Source organism: Arachis ipaensis, chromosome B5, assembly GCF_059453495.1.
Source record: "Arachis ipaensis isolate K30076 ecotype BB chromosome B5, ASM5945349v1, whole genome shotgun sequence".
Taxonomy (NCBI): Eukaryota; Viridiplantae; Streptophyta; class Magnoliopsida; order Fabales; family Fabaceae; genus Arachis; species Arachis ipaensis.
In genome coordinates, this window is record NC_142440.1 from 158,456,325 (window position 1) to 158,473,105 (window position 16,781).

General features: G+C 28.0%; 2 protein-coding genes across 3 annotated transcripts; both read right to left on the reverse strand.

Annotated features, from left to right (window-relative positions):
* Positions 1-1,555: 1,555 nt before the first annotated feature.
* On the reverse strand, positions 1,556-5,467 carry LOC107644870 (protein DETOXIFICATION 34). Of its 2 annotated transcripts, none has more exons than XM_021103253.2 (7): positions 5,130-5,467; positions 3,895-4,520; positions 2,990-3,046; positions 2,634-2,872; positions 2,111-2,229; positions 1,952-2,038; positions 1,556-1,852 (listed from the first exon to the last, which is right to left on the reverse strand). In XM_021103253.2, exons 1-7 carry the CDS (start codon positions 5,394-5,396, stop codon positions 1,787-1,789), a joined length of 1,461 nt encoding a protein of 486 aa, XP_020958912.1. In that variant the 5' UTR covers positions 5,397-5,467; the 3' UTR covers positions 1,556-1,786. The 2 variants fall into 2 exon arrangements, with proteins under 2 accessions (XP_020958912.1, XP_088344099.1); XM_088487973.1 differs by having other exon boundaries at positions 2,111-2,253; positions 5,130-5,449.
* A 1,003-nt stretch (positions 5,468-6,470) lies between these two features.
* Positions 6,471-11,966, reverse strand: LOC148566400 (protein DETOXIFICATION 35-like). The gene is made up of 7 exons (XM_088486199.1): positions 11,545-11,966; positions 9,543-10,168; positions 8,817-8,873; positions 8,197-8,435; positions 7,979-8,097; positions 6,980-7,066; positions 6,471-6,674 (listed from the first exon to the last, which is right to left on the reverse strand). The coding sequence occupies exons 1-7, from the start codon at positions 11,812-11,814 to the stop codon at positions 6,609-6,611; spliced, it is 1,464 nt and encodes a 487-aa protein (XP_088342325.1). The 5' UTR covers positions 11,815-11,966; the 3' UTR covers positions 6,471-6,608.
* Between the last annotated feature and the right edge of the window lie 4,815 nt (positions 11,967-16,781).

The window sequence follows — 16,781 nt, forward strand, 5'->3', positions numbered from 1 at the left end:
ATTTGAATAACAAGTTTTGTTCATATCCTGTCCCAACGTTAAGGCTCATAACCCAATAAGAGGTCCAATCTAAAGGATTCACCCTCACTCTACACCGACCTTGTCTCAAAGAAGTCGGTTCTTACCACGACTTGCTCTAAAGAAATCGGGGACGAAGATTAGCTGGCAGATAACACTCATTCAAACAAGTAACTGCCTTTGAAATCTCTCAACCCACTTTCAAGAGCTATATCCCAACTTCTCTAAGATAAATGGACGGTTATCCTCCTTTAAAAGTGGAACTACCTCAACGGTGGTTATTGGCTCACCACTATAAATACATTGACACTCCTCAGGTATTACTAAGTCCCAATACTCTTTAGACCTGCTTACACTTTTGCTGACTTAGGCATCGGAGTGTCCTTGCAGGTACCACTCCCCATTCTCTCATACACATAAGTCAGACGGAGGTACTGGAACACAAACCTGCTCGGAGGTTTCCTTTCTCAGACAATTATTGGGCCAACCCAACGAGTTCAGCCCATTAATCTCCGGTTACCCATCGTAACAAGTTTATTTTCTATTTTTTTATTGAAATCTAAAATTTAAAAAATTTAGAAATTATAAAAAATAAATTTAACTTTGATGCACTCATGCACCATCAATATAAAATAGCTTTATATGTGTATTCAATTACGCTATTTAATTAAAGCCAATTTTTTCTTAGCTTTTAAGTAAATAGCTATTTTACATTTAAAATTTTAATCAATATTCATTATGCATATATTAGCAAAATATCTATCTATCTTGGATTGCCGACACTGGTTAATAAAATCCAAAGCATTTCTCTCTCTTTTCAAAGTCTAGGTTTCCATTGATTGCACTAAAATGAATAATAACTGAGAAAGAAATGGACAATTTAGAGAAGAAAAGAAGCTAAGTGGGAACATGTGGATGAACAAAAACGAATAATTGCACTACTTATAAAAAGGATAAAGGACACTTTTTTTTCTTTTTTTTTTTGGTCCCTCCTTCTTCAGAAAATGGCATAAAGAAAGTTAGAAAGAGACCCAAAGAAGAAGATGAAGGAAGGAGAAGCAATGAAGTTTAATCTTCTTGGATATCTTTATGATTTTCAACACATGCCAATAGATAGTGGCGTAAGGCACGTGTCATTATCGAGATTAAAATCATTCACATAAAATAAAAATGAATTTATCCTCACGTAGTTAAAAACAAATTGTTTATTTCATAATTCTAAGAACATGAGAACAAAAAGAAAAGATTTTAAAATATTTAATTTATATTTTTATCAAAAATTTTTTACTATTGTATTATTAACTATTAGTAGTGTCTTTAGACACTTGATAAATAAGATTTGAGAAAGTATAGGGAGCCAATGCCTAAACATACAATGTGTACAATAGAGGTTTAAGAAGTATTAAAGATATGGCCATTAGTATTACATTGTCCTGTCAGGTTACGCTTTTTGGGATGAGTGGTTTCATGATATGGTATTAGAGTTCTAGATCCGAAAGATCAAGAGTTCGATTCTTTATCCTTGGTATCCGGATGGTTATTCTGAATAGTATAGGTGATGTTCATTTTATTCATGGACCAAAGATTTAATCCATTGTACACATTGTAGGCTTCGGTCATTGGCGGGCCAAATTAAAATTCTATTATACATATTGTATAGATATCTCATTGTTTCCCTAGTGGAACTCAATTTATATTACAGTTATACACAAAGTAACCACATTCAGCTTCTTGTCTCTCATCACCCATATCCAACACACTTTCAATTTTAGATCATGTCGTTCTGGAAATTCTTGGAGCCCCATATTCGCATGCGATTAGCTGTTTGCTCTACCTATAATCACATTTATTTGACGTTAATTAAACTCGTATATAGTATAAATAACTTGGTGTGATAATTAGCATTACATAAAAAGATCCAAATTTGATTTACCTGCTTGGTCCAGTTGGTCTTCCAAATAATGACTATAAGCACAAAAATCTGAATGATACTGCCACACATTGTGCCTCCCCACAGACCCTATGAGAAATTTCTTAATAAAGGAAGACACATTTTATATGCATGTGCTATTAGAAGATCCTTAATTATTACCTTAACCCCCAAATGTTTATTGAAACCAAGAAAATAGCCAAGACAGAGTCCAACAATGTAATGACATGCCAAGTTTATGTATCCAACCATAACTTGCCATCCACTCCCAATTGCCACACCTAATAAAACACACACACAGTATTCTTTTGTTTTTCTAATTATATATGCACGGAACACTGATACAGAGAGTCAGAGACATAAAATTATGTTTGGCAAATGAGATATGAATAGAGATATTGTGTCTAGAGAGATTGAATTAGTGTATTTTGTATCTATTCTGACAAAAAAGACACAGGACACAGACACACTAACAAGAGATATAATTTATTTTTTATTTTGTATTATTCTTAATAATTTTTTATAATTATATTTTTTATTATTATATTTTTTTTTCAAATTTTTTAAATAAAAAAATAAACTTTTATAACTTGTTTTAATTTATTACCAAATAAAATATAAAAACACTAATTTTTGTGTACTTTGTAGGTTTAATTTGGACTTACCAAAGCAAGTAATTAAATACCTGATATAACTTGTGAGAGACTACTAAGAACAATGGCTACACCAAGCAGGTAAGCTAAATCGCACACAGCTCTAATCAGATCCTCGCTGTTGGTAAAGATGAGAGCTAGATGCTCTTTGCTCAGCAAAACAAGAATCAAGAATAAAATTCCAATGAAGAGAGACTGAGACAGTGTCACATAGAATGAGTATTTGGCTGCTCTTGGATGACACATCCCAAGTGTATTAGAGATTCGAACACTTGATGTTGGAGCCATAGAAAAAATCCATAATTAGTGATTAATTATAATTAGTACCTAATTATTAAAGGGAATATTTACATTCATATTAGTATCTAATCTTAGCTTGTCCCCTCACCTTATAGCAGTATTGACTCCAACCATCAGCATGGTGTACCAACCAAGAATATTGAAGCTAGAACATAAATACATGTTAGTAGAGAAAAGCATGCACTACAAGAAATTATCTAAAACCCTTAGCAATAGATTCAGTAACCACCTAGTATGACTTTGGTATTGGTCATTTGAGTCTAATTAAAATTTAGTGAATAACCATTCTTTTTAGAGAAACGTTTAAGGGCCATCAAAATTTATTGTTTTTAGTCATTAATCTAATTTTTTAAGTATAGTAATTCAATAACATGTTTTTAACCCACACTTTTAAACATTAATAGCTAATTATTGAAAAAAAATTGATAGCCCTCTAACATTTTTTTCCTATCATAAATCCTATTTATCGCAAAATCGAGCACTATTCTAAAACTGTTTTGTAATAAAGAGAATAAAAGAGATCTAATCTAATAATATTGTTATTTTAAGGTTTAAATATTTTGTTGGTCCTATAGTTTCGCGAAATTTTTAATTAGGTCCCTATACTTTTTTTCCTTTTAATTGGGTTCCTGTACCAATTTTTTTTTTCAATTAGGTCTCTCTTGATAGTAATTAGCTTAATCGTATAGGGACCCAACTAAAAAAAATTGGTGCAGGGACTCAAATAAAAGGAAAAAAATAGTGTAAGGACTCAATTGAAAAAAAAATTTAGTGCAGGAACCCAATTAAAAGGAAAAAAAGTATAGGGACCTAATTGAAAATTTCGCAAAACTATAGGGACCAACGGAGTAATTAAACCTTATTTTAAATAACTTATTATTATTATTTTCTTTTTCAATATTGAAAGATTATAAACTTCTTCAAATTACCAACTTTAGAACATTATTATTGACTATCTCTAATTCCTAAGCAATCTAAGTTTGATTGTCTCACCAAATATTATAAGAAGCAAGAGAAAGAGTAGGGTTGTCTAGTTGACCAGCAAGCAACACAATGAAAGTACCATTCCATTGCTCCAAGCAATTCATAAGAGATAAAGAAAGGCTTAGCCAAGTAAATGGCCACAAATCTTTGAAAGCCAACCAAGAAAAACCACTCCAACCTTCATTGCACCAACCAGCAACATACACAACAAGAGACAAAGCCATGAACCAACATGTGATGTTATTGGCCATAGCTAACCCTGTTGTACCCAATTCCATTGCATAGATGAATATATAAAGCAACAGATTTTGTAGCATTAGTGACACAAGTGATGTGAACATGATCACATTGACCTTGCTCTGTGCTTGAAGAAATCTTTGAATTGGAAAACTAATAGCATAGGAGAACATGGTGGGAATTACTTGCATTGCATACTTGCCTGCAAGATTTGCTATTTCTTTGTCTTGGCCAAGAAACTTTAAGATTTGTGTTGCATATATGTGAGTTGGTAAGAGGATTATGCAGGTCATAACTAACACAATCCATGATCTTTGGACATAAATTCCAGTGAATTGAATTTGCCCTGCTCCATAAGCTTGTCCACATAGTGTTGCTAATGCAGATGACATACCAACCTGCAATTTTTCCATTAAATTTGTTCATCAATAATAATAATAATATATAACAATAAACATTGGTATATCAAGGACTAATTTATTATGGTATATATATGTTTAAATAATTAATTTAATAATCTGGTTTTAACCACTAGACAAAAAGGCACTTTCATTTTTTTTAAATTATGGCTGTGATAGTGAGATAGGCTATAATCTCATAAAAAATTCAAAATTTTTATGTTCAAAGAAAAAGAGTATTTGAAAGTAAGTCTAATTACTTTTATAACTATTATTTGTTAGGCGAGTCCTGGAGTAACGGTTGAGTTGTCTTTTGTGACTTTAAGGTCACAAAATTCAAACCGAAATCAATTACTAATATAATTATCAAGTTAGACTGTCTATATTATATTCTTTGGGTGCGATATTTTTAACGCAAGATGCCCTATTTTAGTACTAACTACTCTTTCAAGTGTAGTTATTAGTATAAGATGAGGACTAAAGTTTAAGGGAGTAAAGTTACACATTTCTAAGTTCTAACCTTATCTTTAATTGTGTGTTTTTGGAACATAGACATTAATTAATTAAAAGATGTAGCAGCAAGTGTGGGAAGAATGGGGAGAAGCAAACCAGCAAAGTAAAATAGATGGCACTGATTACACCAAAGTAAAGAGATATTGAAGAAAGAACAATGTCTCCAAGATGGCCAGCATATATGTTGAGTGAAGAAATTGTGAGAAAATCAAAGAGTGATGAGAGTGCCATTGGTGCTGCAATCTTCCATAACTTCACTGTTTCTATGCACAACACAAACTTGGCATCCTTGAAGCTCTTCACTGCCAAGTAATCAGCCTCTGAGGTAGATTCTTCCATAACCAATAATGGTGCCTCCTCCATTTTTGGAACTCAGTAAAGGGGTGATGAATATTTTGTTATGAACTTGCAAACAATACTAACTAACAAACCTTATGTGATCATAATTTGTTTATAGTCTTATCCTATGAAGAAGTACGGACACTTCTCTGAATTATCGTGTCCGCGTGTCGGACATATTTCGGACACGACATTTACCGACACTCGTCCGACACACGTGTCTGCTGTGTCCAATCGTGTTTTAATAAAAAAATGAAAAATTCTTCTCTGGACACGCCTAGACACACCTAAATACCATCACGTGTCCGCATGTTCAGTCTTATTCTTAACATATATTCTTAAAATAAATTTAGATATAGTATATATTATTATTTATTAAAACAAAAAATATTTTAAATACTTGATATAATTAAAATAAGACATTAAAAATAATTAAAAATTTTAATTTATATTTTAATATGAATAAAATATCAAAATATCATTACAATTTATTTAAAAAAATACTTTATATTTTATATATATGCATGTCCTCATGTAAGATTTTAAAATTCGCGTGTCGGTGTGTCTCGTGTCGTGTCCCGTGTCCGTGTCATTATCCGTGCATCATACGTCTTATCTCAATTAATTAAAAGCACTTTGTGGCACGTTATTCAAAGTGTTTTTATCATGGAAGTTGGGCCTTCATCATCATGATATAGTGTTTTGTTCTTTTAGATTTTAGTGAGAGCAATTAGGATTAGAATGAACTAATTTACATAATTAGTATGCTTAATCCCTTAACTAATTACTCAACTATCGTTGATTGATTGCATAAAGCATAATGAATAGTTGATCCCGTTATAAATAGAAAAATGTGGTGGGATTATTCATCCAGATTCAACCACACATTCAACTTAAATTCTTATTTAATTATTTTGCAAAACACAAAATATTTATCATTTTTGACTAAATTTTTATTAGTGTGTTAAGAAATTCATGTAGGAACATATGGGGAGAAAATCATCAGAACATTTAATAGAATAGATCAGATAAAAGATAGATAAGTGGTGAAAATAGTAGAAAATAAACTTGAAAAAAACTATATTAACAATAATCATATAGTCGAGAATCTTGAAATATATTTAATAATAATAATAATAACAATATTTTTGGAGTTCACTTTACAAAATTCTAATATAATATTAGAATAGTCAATTCTATTAATAACAAAATAAATATATTTTCTAATTTCACATCTTATATCATCTCCTTGTGGTGGTTGCTAGAGCCCCATATTCTCATACGGTTAGCTGTTTGTTCCACCTGCAATTATATTTATTATAAATTAAATTATGGTTGGTAAATCATAAATCGCTAATTCTATATCTAAAACTTTAATCACTTGTTTAATTAAAGAAAAAGATCCATTGCAAAAATAATATTTATATAGTAAAATTAGCTACTAATATATTTGTATATAAATATATATATGATTTAATTTATTTTTAATATATATTTATATTTTAACAAATATTTTATACTAATAACTAATTTTAATAACTGATTTTATGTGCATATAACATAATCGGATCTCACATTATTATTATTATTATTATTATTATTACTACCTCCTTGGTCCAGTTGGTCTTCCAAATAATTATTATAAGGACAAATATTTGAATGACACTACCGCACTGTGTGCCACCCCACAGACCCTACATTCACACGAAATCAAAATAAAAACAAATGTTAGTCATAATCTTTTATATAAAACTATTAGAATTTGAATTCTCTAAAAAGAGAAAATTAGTAAAATAATAAAATAAAGAGTTAATTATTATTAATTTTATAATTTTTATGAAATATATGTCTCACTAATTTAATTTAAAAATAATTATTTTTTAACTTTTTTACCTTAAAAGATTTTAATTCAAAAAATTTAGTTAAATTGTGTTTTAAAAATATATTTTAAGAGTATAATAATAATTTTTTTAAGTAACTCAACAAATATTTCTTTTTGTAAAATATCAAAAATATTATGTGTATATTAAAAATAAGTCATTAAATTAATAATTATTTATTTATATGTAAATATATATGTATTATATAATTTTTAATATATATTTTATATTTTACTATATTTTATACGAAGGATTAATTTAATAGATAATGTTTTGGATATACCTTTTATGGTTATAAAATCATATAGGCTATTTTGAGAAATTAATTATGCTTGCAAGAAGATATAATTATTTAATAAAATTTAATTAGTCGACAAATTTTATTAAATTTTTAATTAAATTTTTATATTTTTTTTAATTAAGTTCTTACATTACTTTTAATTTTGTAATTTGGTCATTTCTAGTTTAAAAAATATTAAAATTAACTGAATATTTCTTCGTAAATTAAAGGTATATCCATAATTAAAAACCAAACTAAATCTTTAATCACATATTTTTTTAGATAAAAATTCGATTAATTTTAATATTTTTTACATAAAAAAAGACTTAATTACAAAATTAAAAACAATATACAAATTTAATTAAAAATAAAAAATATAAAAAACTAATTAAAAATTTGATAAAACTATAAGAAACCACAGAATAACTAAACCATTTAATAATTACCTTAAGTCCCAAATGGTAATTGAAACCAAGAAAATAGCCAAGAGAGAGTCCAACAATATAATAACATGCCAAGTTTATGTATCCAATCATCACTTGCCATCCACTTCCAATTGCAACACCTATCAACATTATTATATAAACACAAGTCTATTAGAATTTATTATGGGTTGTGACTTAGGTTAAGTCACCAAATTAAAGCAAATTTATATATAGTTGACCTGATATGACTTGTGAAACACTACTAAGAAGCATGGATAGAGCAAGAAGGTAAGCTAAATCAGCCACTGCTCTGATCAAATCCTCACTGTTGGTGAAGATCATGGCAAGGTTTTGTTTACACAACAAAACAACACTCATGAATGAAATTCCAATGAAGAGAGATTCACACATTGTCACAATGAATGAGTATCTTGCTGCTCTTGGATGTGACATGCCAAGCGTATTGGACACTCGAACACTTCAAATTCAATTCATACAAACCAATAAAATCAACAATCAAGTGTAACAATTTTAAGAAAATTTACTACTCTATGCATAAAATGCTTCTAAATTATAGATAATAATTACATCAACGGTTCTGTTACGTTACCAATAGTATTTCTGCCAACTTCTGCCAACTCTTATTTATAATTGTGTTTAATGAAGTGTCTTCGTGGATGTGTCTAATAAAAATACATTTTTTATGGCTGTGTTTAATAGAAGTGTCTTTTTATATATGTGTTTAAAATATAATAATTAATTATTGTTGACAATAAGTTGACAGATAATATATTGGTACCCTATTCTTTTCGTTACATCAATCATACACCAATGGATTTTATTTTTATATATAACTCACCTTATGGCAGTGCTTATTCCAAGTAGCAGCATCAAGTACCAACCCTGAATATTGATGCTAAAACACAAAAGCATCTTAGTTATGAAAATCAAGAGAAAATTAAAGAGCTGAAAATAATTGATAAAAGGAACTAATAAATATCATATTTCACAAAATGTTAATATGTTAGCCCAGAGCTATAATTTCTCAAGAATTTATTTATTACTTCTAACTTTTATGCATTATGTCATAACAGAATAGAAACCTGAAGTAAAGATTAAGCGATCATAGATTTAAATTATGGAATTTATTACTGATATAATTATTAGGTTAGGTTGTCTATATCCTTTTGGATACGATCATTTTTTAGATCCTGTGTTAACGCAGGATGTTTGTGCATCAAACTGTCTTTTGCATTATGTCAGAATAAAAAAAAAGGAGAGTGCTAGGGGAACAATGAAAATTTTGAACAATATGAACAACCACCAATCAAATGAAAATACACTACACTCTAATTTAATGCTACTAATTAAATTTACTTTTTTAACCTTATTAATTCACATTGTTCAAAAATCTTGTTGGTTATCTATACTTTTCCTAAAAAAAAAATATTCGAAATATTTAATTATGTATTAACATATCATTAGATATTTACTTAAAAATGATTAAAATGAACAAATCTAATAAGTAATAATATCATTAAAATTAAAGTCATGATAAAATAATGAAGTTTGATTATTATCTTACCAAATAGAATAGGAAGCAAGAGCAATAACAGGGTTGTCTAAGTGACCAGCAAGAAGGACAATGAAAGTAGAATACCATTGCTCCAAGCATGTCATAACAGATAAAGAAAGACTTAGCCAAGTAAATGGCAACAAATCTTTGAAAGCCAAGAAAGAATAACCACTCCAACCTTCCTTACACCAACAAGAAGCATACACAACAAGAGCCAAAGCAAGAACCCAATGTGAGACATTATGAGCCATAGCCAACCCTGTTGATCCCCAATTAAATCCATAGATGAAGACATAAAGAAGCAAATTTTGTACAAGTAGGGCCACAAATGTTATGCATGTTATCACCATAACCTTGCTTTGAGCTTGAAGGAATCTTTGTGTGGGGAGTATGAAAGCAAAGGAGAACATGGATGGAATTGCTTTTAATGCATAGTTTCCAGCAAGCTCTGATATTTCTTTGTCTTGGCCAAGGAACTCTAAGATTGGAGTTGCATAAATGTGGGTTGGTAAGAGGATTATGCAGCTCATAGTTAGCACAATCCATGATCTTTGGAGATAGATTCCAGTGGATTTAACTTGTCCTGCTCCATAAGCTTGTCCACATAGTGTTAGCAGTGCTGATGACATGCCAAACTGCAATTTTTGCTCAAACATACACATTTTGGTTTGTTTTAACACTTATTTTAGATCACTGTCATGTAATATCTCTATATTTCTGTCTATTATGTCACATTTTCCAAATACATGTTATACAATCCTAATAACTACAATTTTTGGATAATAAATAGAAGAAAAAAGGACGAATAAATTTCAGACTTTTCATCTCTTTTGGCTAATGGAAATACAAAAACATCTTCTTAAGTTCTAAGTGATCATGATGCTTTTGTATTTTTTATTAGTCAGAGACTAATTTATTTTTGTGATGACATTAATAAGTCAAAGACTTATTTGTCCTCATTTGGCAAATTTGGATTAAAAAAAAAAAAACTATTTGTAAATTTGTGTAGAGATAAGAAGTTGAATTAAGTGAAGAGTTTCTTCTCAAGACAAGCCTACATTTCTTTTCTTTATATAATATATTTGTTTTATGTCTTGGTATTAGGTTGTCCCATTTCTAAACTTGTGTGTGTTTTTAATGGACTTTTTGTACTCATTTTCATCAATGAATGCCTATAAAGTACGGACACTTCGCTGAGTTATTATGTCCGCATGTCGGACACATTTCAGACACGACACTTATCGACACTCGTCCGACACGCGTGTCTGCTGTGTCCAATCGTGTCTTAATAAAAAAAAAAAAATTATTCTTCGGACACGCCTGGACACACCTAAATACCATCATGTGTCCGCATATCCAGTCTTATTCTTAACATATATTCTTAAAATAAATTTAGATATAGTATATATTATTATTTATTAAAATAAAAAATATTTTAAATACTTGATATAATTAAAATAAGACATTAAAAATAATTAAAATTTTAATTTATATTTTAATATCAATAAAATATCAAAATATCATTACAATTTATCTAAAAAATACTTTATATTTTATATATATGCGTGTCCCCGTGTCATGTAAGATTTTAAAATTCGCGTGTCGGCGTGTCCCGTGTCGTGTCGTGTCCCGTGTCCGTGTCACCGTGCATCATAGATGAATGCAAATTCTACCTTGGTTAAAAAAAAAAAATCTAAACTAACTTAACTTGGTATTCATAAAAAAATTGGATTAATTCGACAAAACAATAAAAATGGTTCGCACCTTAATCATAATTGAAGTATCGAATTAATTTCCATGTTTGATTTAGAAATAGTAGGAGTTTACAATTATAGGAACCAATGAAATATTTGTACAATGTGTACAATGGAGATTTAGGAATATTCGATTCAGTATTAGAGATATAATTATTAGTGTTACATTTTTTTATCAACTTAAACTTTTGGGACCAGTAGTTTCATAACATGGTATTAGAGTTTTAGATTCAAAGGTTGAAGTGAGATATACGAACCAGGAAATTATAATAAAAGCAGGATATGACACCAAGGTAAAGAGAGATGGAAGATAGAACAATGTCTCCAAGGTGACCAGCATAGATGTTGAGTGAAGAAACTGTGAGGTACTGAAAGAGTGATGAGAGTGCCACTGGCCCTGCAATCTTCCATAACTTCACTGTCTCACTGCACAACACAAATTTTGCATCCTTCAAGTTCTTCACTTCCAAGTAATCATCAGATTCTGTTGGAGGACTTGACTCTCTCATGAGTAATGGTGCCTCCATGGTTGGAGCTTTGAAGATAACTTCTTCACACTTCACTTACTCTCACATGATTACTTCAACCTACAATTATTAGCACACAAACACACAACACTAGTGGGGTATGATTAGTCTTGTCTCTTTTTGAAATAAAGCTAGAAAACTAGAGAAGCAAACAATTCTCACAATAGTATGTTACACTAAATAAATAAATGAGATGAAGTTGTGAAACATGTGTAATTAAAATACTGTTATTGCCAAAAACATGGTGAAGAAAATTAAGATTTTTTTATGCGTGGTTGGATGGTGTTTCTAAGTTTACCTGAAATAGAGAATTGAAAAATGGACATGAATGATTAAGTGAGTAAGAATTTTAGAAAAAATACCTAGAGAGGATGGTACACCAATTGGAGAAAGTTTAAAGCCAGCATTTTTATTAAAATTTGGTCAGTAGTGTTTGTTTGGGCGCTATTATTTTGATAAAAAAAATCTTTTTTCATTTCTTTTTTTGTGTTTTAATGTGTTTGACAAATTCTAGTATTAAAAATAAAAGTACTAGAAAAATAAAAAAAAGATCTTTTTTGAGAAGCGGTAATTTACATCTTTTTTTAAAAGATCTTTTTCTCTTAAAAAAAAGATGTTTTTCGCCTAATAAATAAACAAAAGAGTACTTTTATATCGTTATACCCAAACATAATTGATAGATAAAAAGATCTTTTTGCATGAAATACCCAAACATAAAATTACTTTTACTTTTCCATAAGATCTTTTAAAAAAAGATAAGTCAAAAAAAGATCTTTTCTTATAAGTTTACCCAAACAAGCTCTTAATTAACAAAAAAAAAAGTGAGTAATCCTATACCATTAAATGTAATTTTATATTGACGGCTACAAATTACAAAAGTTGTTGAATAGCACTCCTCTTTCTAGAATTAAAGAAAGACTCGTGCCAATAGAGTTAATTCCTTGTCAGCAATTATATTTTCTAATAGATTGTTTATTAAATTTGTAATTATGTCTTTATATTTTTTAATTGAATTTATATATTGTTTTAAATTTTGTAATTAGATCGATAATGTAAAAAATATTGGAGTTAATAGAATATTTTTTCGGTAAATTAAAAATACTCACAATTAAGAATCTAATTCGGTCTTTGATCACATATTTTTTGAAAAAATATTTTGTTAATTTTAACAATTTTGATATGAAAATAACCTCATTACAAAATTAAAAATAATATAAAAATTTAATTATAAATTTAATAAAATTTTAAAAATCAACATAGTATAAAATAAGGGGAGAGCTTTTCTTTTTTGTTGTTCACGATATTTGTTCTGGGTGAAGCTTGGATCTGGTTCGGTGCCCCATAATGAGCTGTCCTAAATTGTCTGGATTTGTTTTTCTTGGGTGAAGAAAAAGAAATGCCAAGAAGGACAAAAACAAATCTGAAAAAAGAGCAGAGCACTGAGTTTCTTTCAGAAACCAAACTACAAAACAGGCCAGACTATTGGGCTTGGCCCATTAAGGGTATCTGTTCTTGGCAAAATATTGGGCCCAATCAAAACTTCTTAGGCCAAATGGACGGGATTATCAACCACTACACCAGTTTTTTAAAAAAATTAAAAACAGACCAAAAATAAAAAACTCTTCGTTCTTCTGTTCAATTTTCTTTTTTTCCATTTCCATCTTGCACAATAAATTTTTATACGTTTTACATGCACCAATATATTTGAAGATACGTTTTTGTTTCTCTCGGTGTCAGAAATAAGAATATTTTTTTCCTTATGTTCGGGAAAAAAAAATATATTTTTTCACTTTCAAAAGAGGAATTTCATTGATTGATAGAAACAGGTTCAATGGCAGAAAAATAATGACTATTATTTTAAATAGACTAATAAATAATTTGTACAAATTGTATCTTCCTTGAGAAATATACCTTTAACATCTATGACTTTTAATTCCATGACCTATTGATCGAAGATTCTACTATTGATTTGACTAAAAAGACCATATTGAAAACTTATTTTTGGAGTTGCTATATATTAGAATAACAAACTAGTAATTGCTCATCAATTTAGTATCTCAAATTCACGCATTAAATTTGAAGGATCAATTTGAACATTTGCAATCATTTTTTTTATAAGAAAATATTATTTAATTCAGACCTATCAATAAAACATGACCCAACAAAAAAAGAAGTTAGTAAAAGAAAAACACGTGACCGATATAAAGGGAATGAAGATGCCTTATTTTCATTATGTCTTTGATAATTTTACATTGTTTCATCATTTGGCTCTCGTGAACAAAATTCAAGGATTTATTAGTATATTAAATTTCCAGTTGTTGAATCCAATGATTTAAAAGTCCACTTCATTTTCTTTTTTCCTACTTTTCATACTCAAGATCCGGTCCGGGTAGAAAAAACGGCACCGACCCAGTTTGTTTAGGTCAAATCCATCTGATTTAAATAATATTGAATTAAATATAAACTTTAACTTTTAAATGGAACTTCAATCTGCTACAAATTAGTTATGAGAAAATATGGAAGCCAATGAAATATTTGTACAATGCATATAATAAAGGTTTAGAGAGTATTAGAGATATAACCATTAGTGTTATCTTTTCTTATTAGCGTAAGTTGTTGGGATGAGTGGTATCATGATATGATGTTAGAATTTTAGATCCGAAAGATCAAGAGTTCGATCTTTGGTGAACCCCTCCGATCGAATTGATTTGTTTTTGTTATTATCAGGTTTAGTTTGATAAAATTTTTATTTTCTAAAAATAACTTATAAAAACTAACTTTTAAAGATAATTTTCTAAAAATTATAACATTGATATTTGATAAATAAAATTAAAAATATATTTTAATAAACACAAATAATAATAATTATGTTTGATAAAATAACTTTTAAAATTAATTTTTTTGTTATGATTGATTTAAATCTAATTTAAACCCGATCTAAACATAATATATTTGTGACTCAAAAACAATAAAAATTTTATTGAATTTTAAATCGAATAAGAGAATCTAAAAAATTGCTCCAGTCAAAATATAAGACGAATTTGAATAAATACAAACCCAACTTTATTGTGCTGATGAACAAGGCTAACACAAGTTAAGCAATCAGATTTTAAATTTAAAAGCGGAGAGAGAGAGAGAGTCACAGAACTATATGAAGATGAATATTGCGTAATCCATTTGATTCAAATGCAAAACACCAATCCTTAATATTTTGAGTGTAAATGACTCCACTTGCAAATTTACACACAATATATAAAACAAAACGGCAGGCCTAGTTTCTTAAGTTAATAAACATCTCTTCAAAGTGGAGAATATTGGAATCTCTCTCACGTAAAAATATCCTAACAACCAATAATCCTTTTTTATTATTGTTATTATTTTCCACTCATTCCTTCATTCTATATTAACCCTTTTTACAAAAACTATTTTTAATATGAAAATAAAAATGATATTTTATTTGAATATTGATATTTAAAATATATTATAATATTATAAATATGTAAAAAAAGATGTTCAACACGCATCTGTCTATTGACTCTCCACCTGCAAAATTTATTTACCTGTAATTACACCAAAAAATACTATTTTTAATAAAAACACCACTATTTTTTTTCATATAAAAAAAAAATTAGTTCCTTTTTTATTGATTCTCTCTTTTTCTTAGCCATATAAATCATCACTGCTCAAATTGCCTTTTGCCTCATCAATCAAAAGTTGCACCTATTGCATGGATACGGTTAACTTTTCAAAAAATTCATATTTAAAAAGTTTAATTTTGATAAATAATTTAAGGGGTAAACTCAGTTATCTTCTTATAAAATTATTAGTTGAAAATAGTTAAATAATTTAACATATTTAATTAAATTATTATCAAACGATTTTTTACTATCAACTTCATAAAAAAGATAACAGCATGCATGTGAATTTTTACCATAATTTAATCATCAAATGAGTTATATTTATTTAAATAATTTTTTGAGTGATAAATTTAAAAGTTAATTGTTTTTTGTTGATGTATACATTTAATACATAAAAATTAAATTCTACAATATAATATTTTGTATTGATAATTCTTAATTATAGTAATTTTTTTAGAGTAGTATGTAGTTATTTTTCTTTCAACTTAAATATTTTAAACATCAGAATTGAGCTTGGACTTGCAATTAACTTCTATGATAGTAAGTCATTGTTGTATAATGTAGGATTTTGTGGTTTTCATAAAATTGTTACATAATAAATTAAATTAAAGTCAAAAGCAACTCAAAGAACAATAAACAATGAAAAATCTAATAACGTAAGCTTGTGGTAGTTGTCTCAGTGTTGTTGCCAGCAAAAGCATAGTTAGAAAAGCAAACGCAACATCTATATACAATAAGCAAATCCATGTGTCAAATTAAACAATTTTGTAATTTTATCATAAAAATATTATATCAATAATTTATATAGACAACTAAACTATATTTTAAATATAATTATGAATATAATTAAAAATTGATGATGTAATATTTTTTCTTTTACAATACTACTACATGCAAGCTAATCTAATAAGGAGAAAATCGTCTCTTAATTAGAAAATTTAATCTGTGTTTGATAAAACTTACGTGCTTATATTTGTAATTTTTAAAGTTTGAGGTACTTTTAAAAAAATAAAAAATTTTGATATAATTTAATATATTTTATATTTATTTTTTTTAAAGTTATTATAAATTTTAACAATCTTTTTTTTATCTTACCCAACATAATTGTTGTAAATTATTTTATTTGTACTTAATTTTATTTTAAGTCATCAAAACATAATTATGCAACTTTTGAAAATTATATTTTAAAAATCAATTTTAATAAAATATTTTTAAAAAATAAAAATTTTATCGAATCAAGCCTAAATAATATTTGTATTGGTTGTTTAGAATAAATTACTATTTATAAATTATAAAAATTTCAAAGACTTATAAATCTATCAATTAATA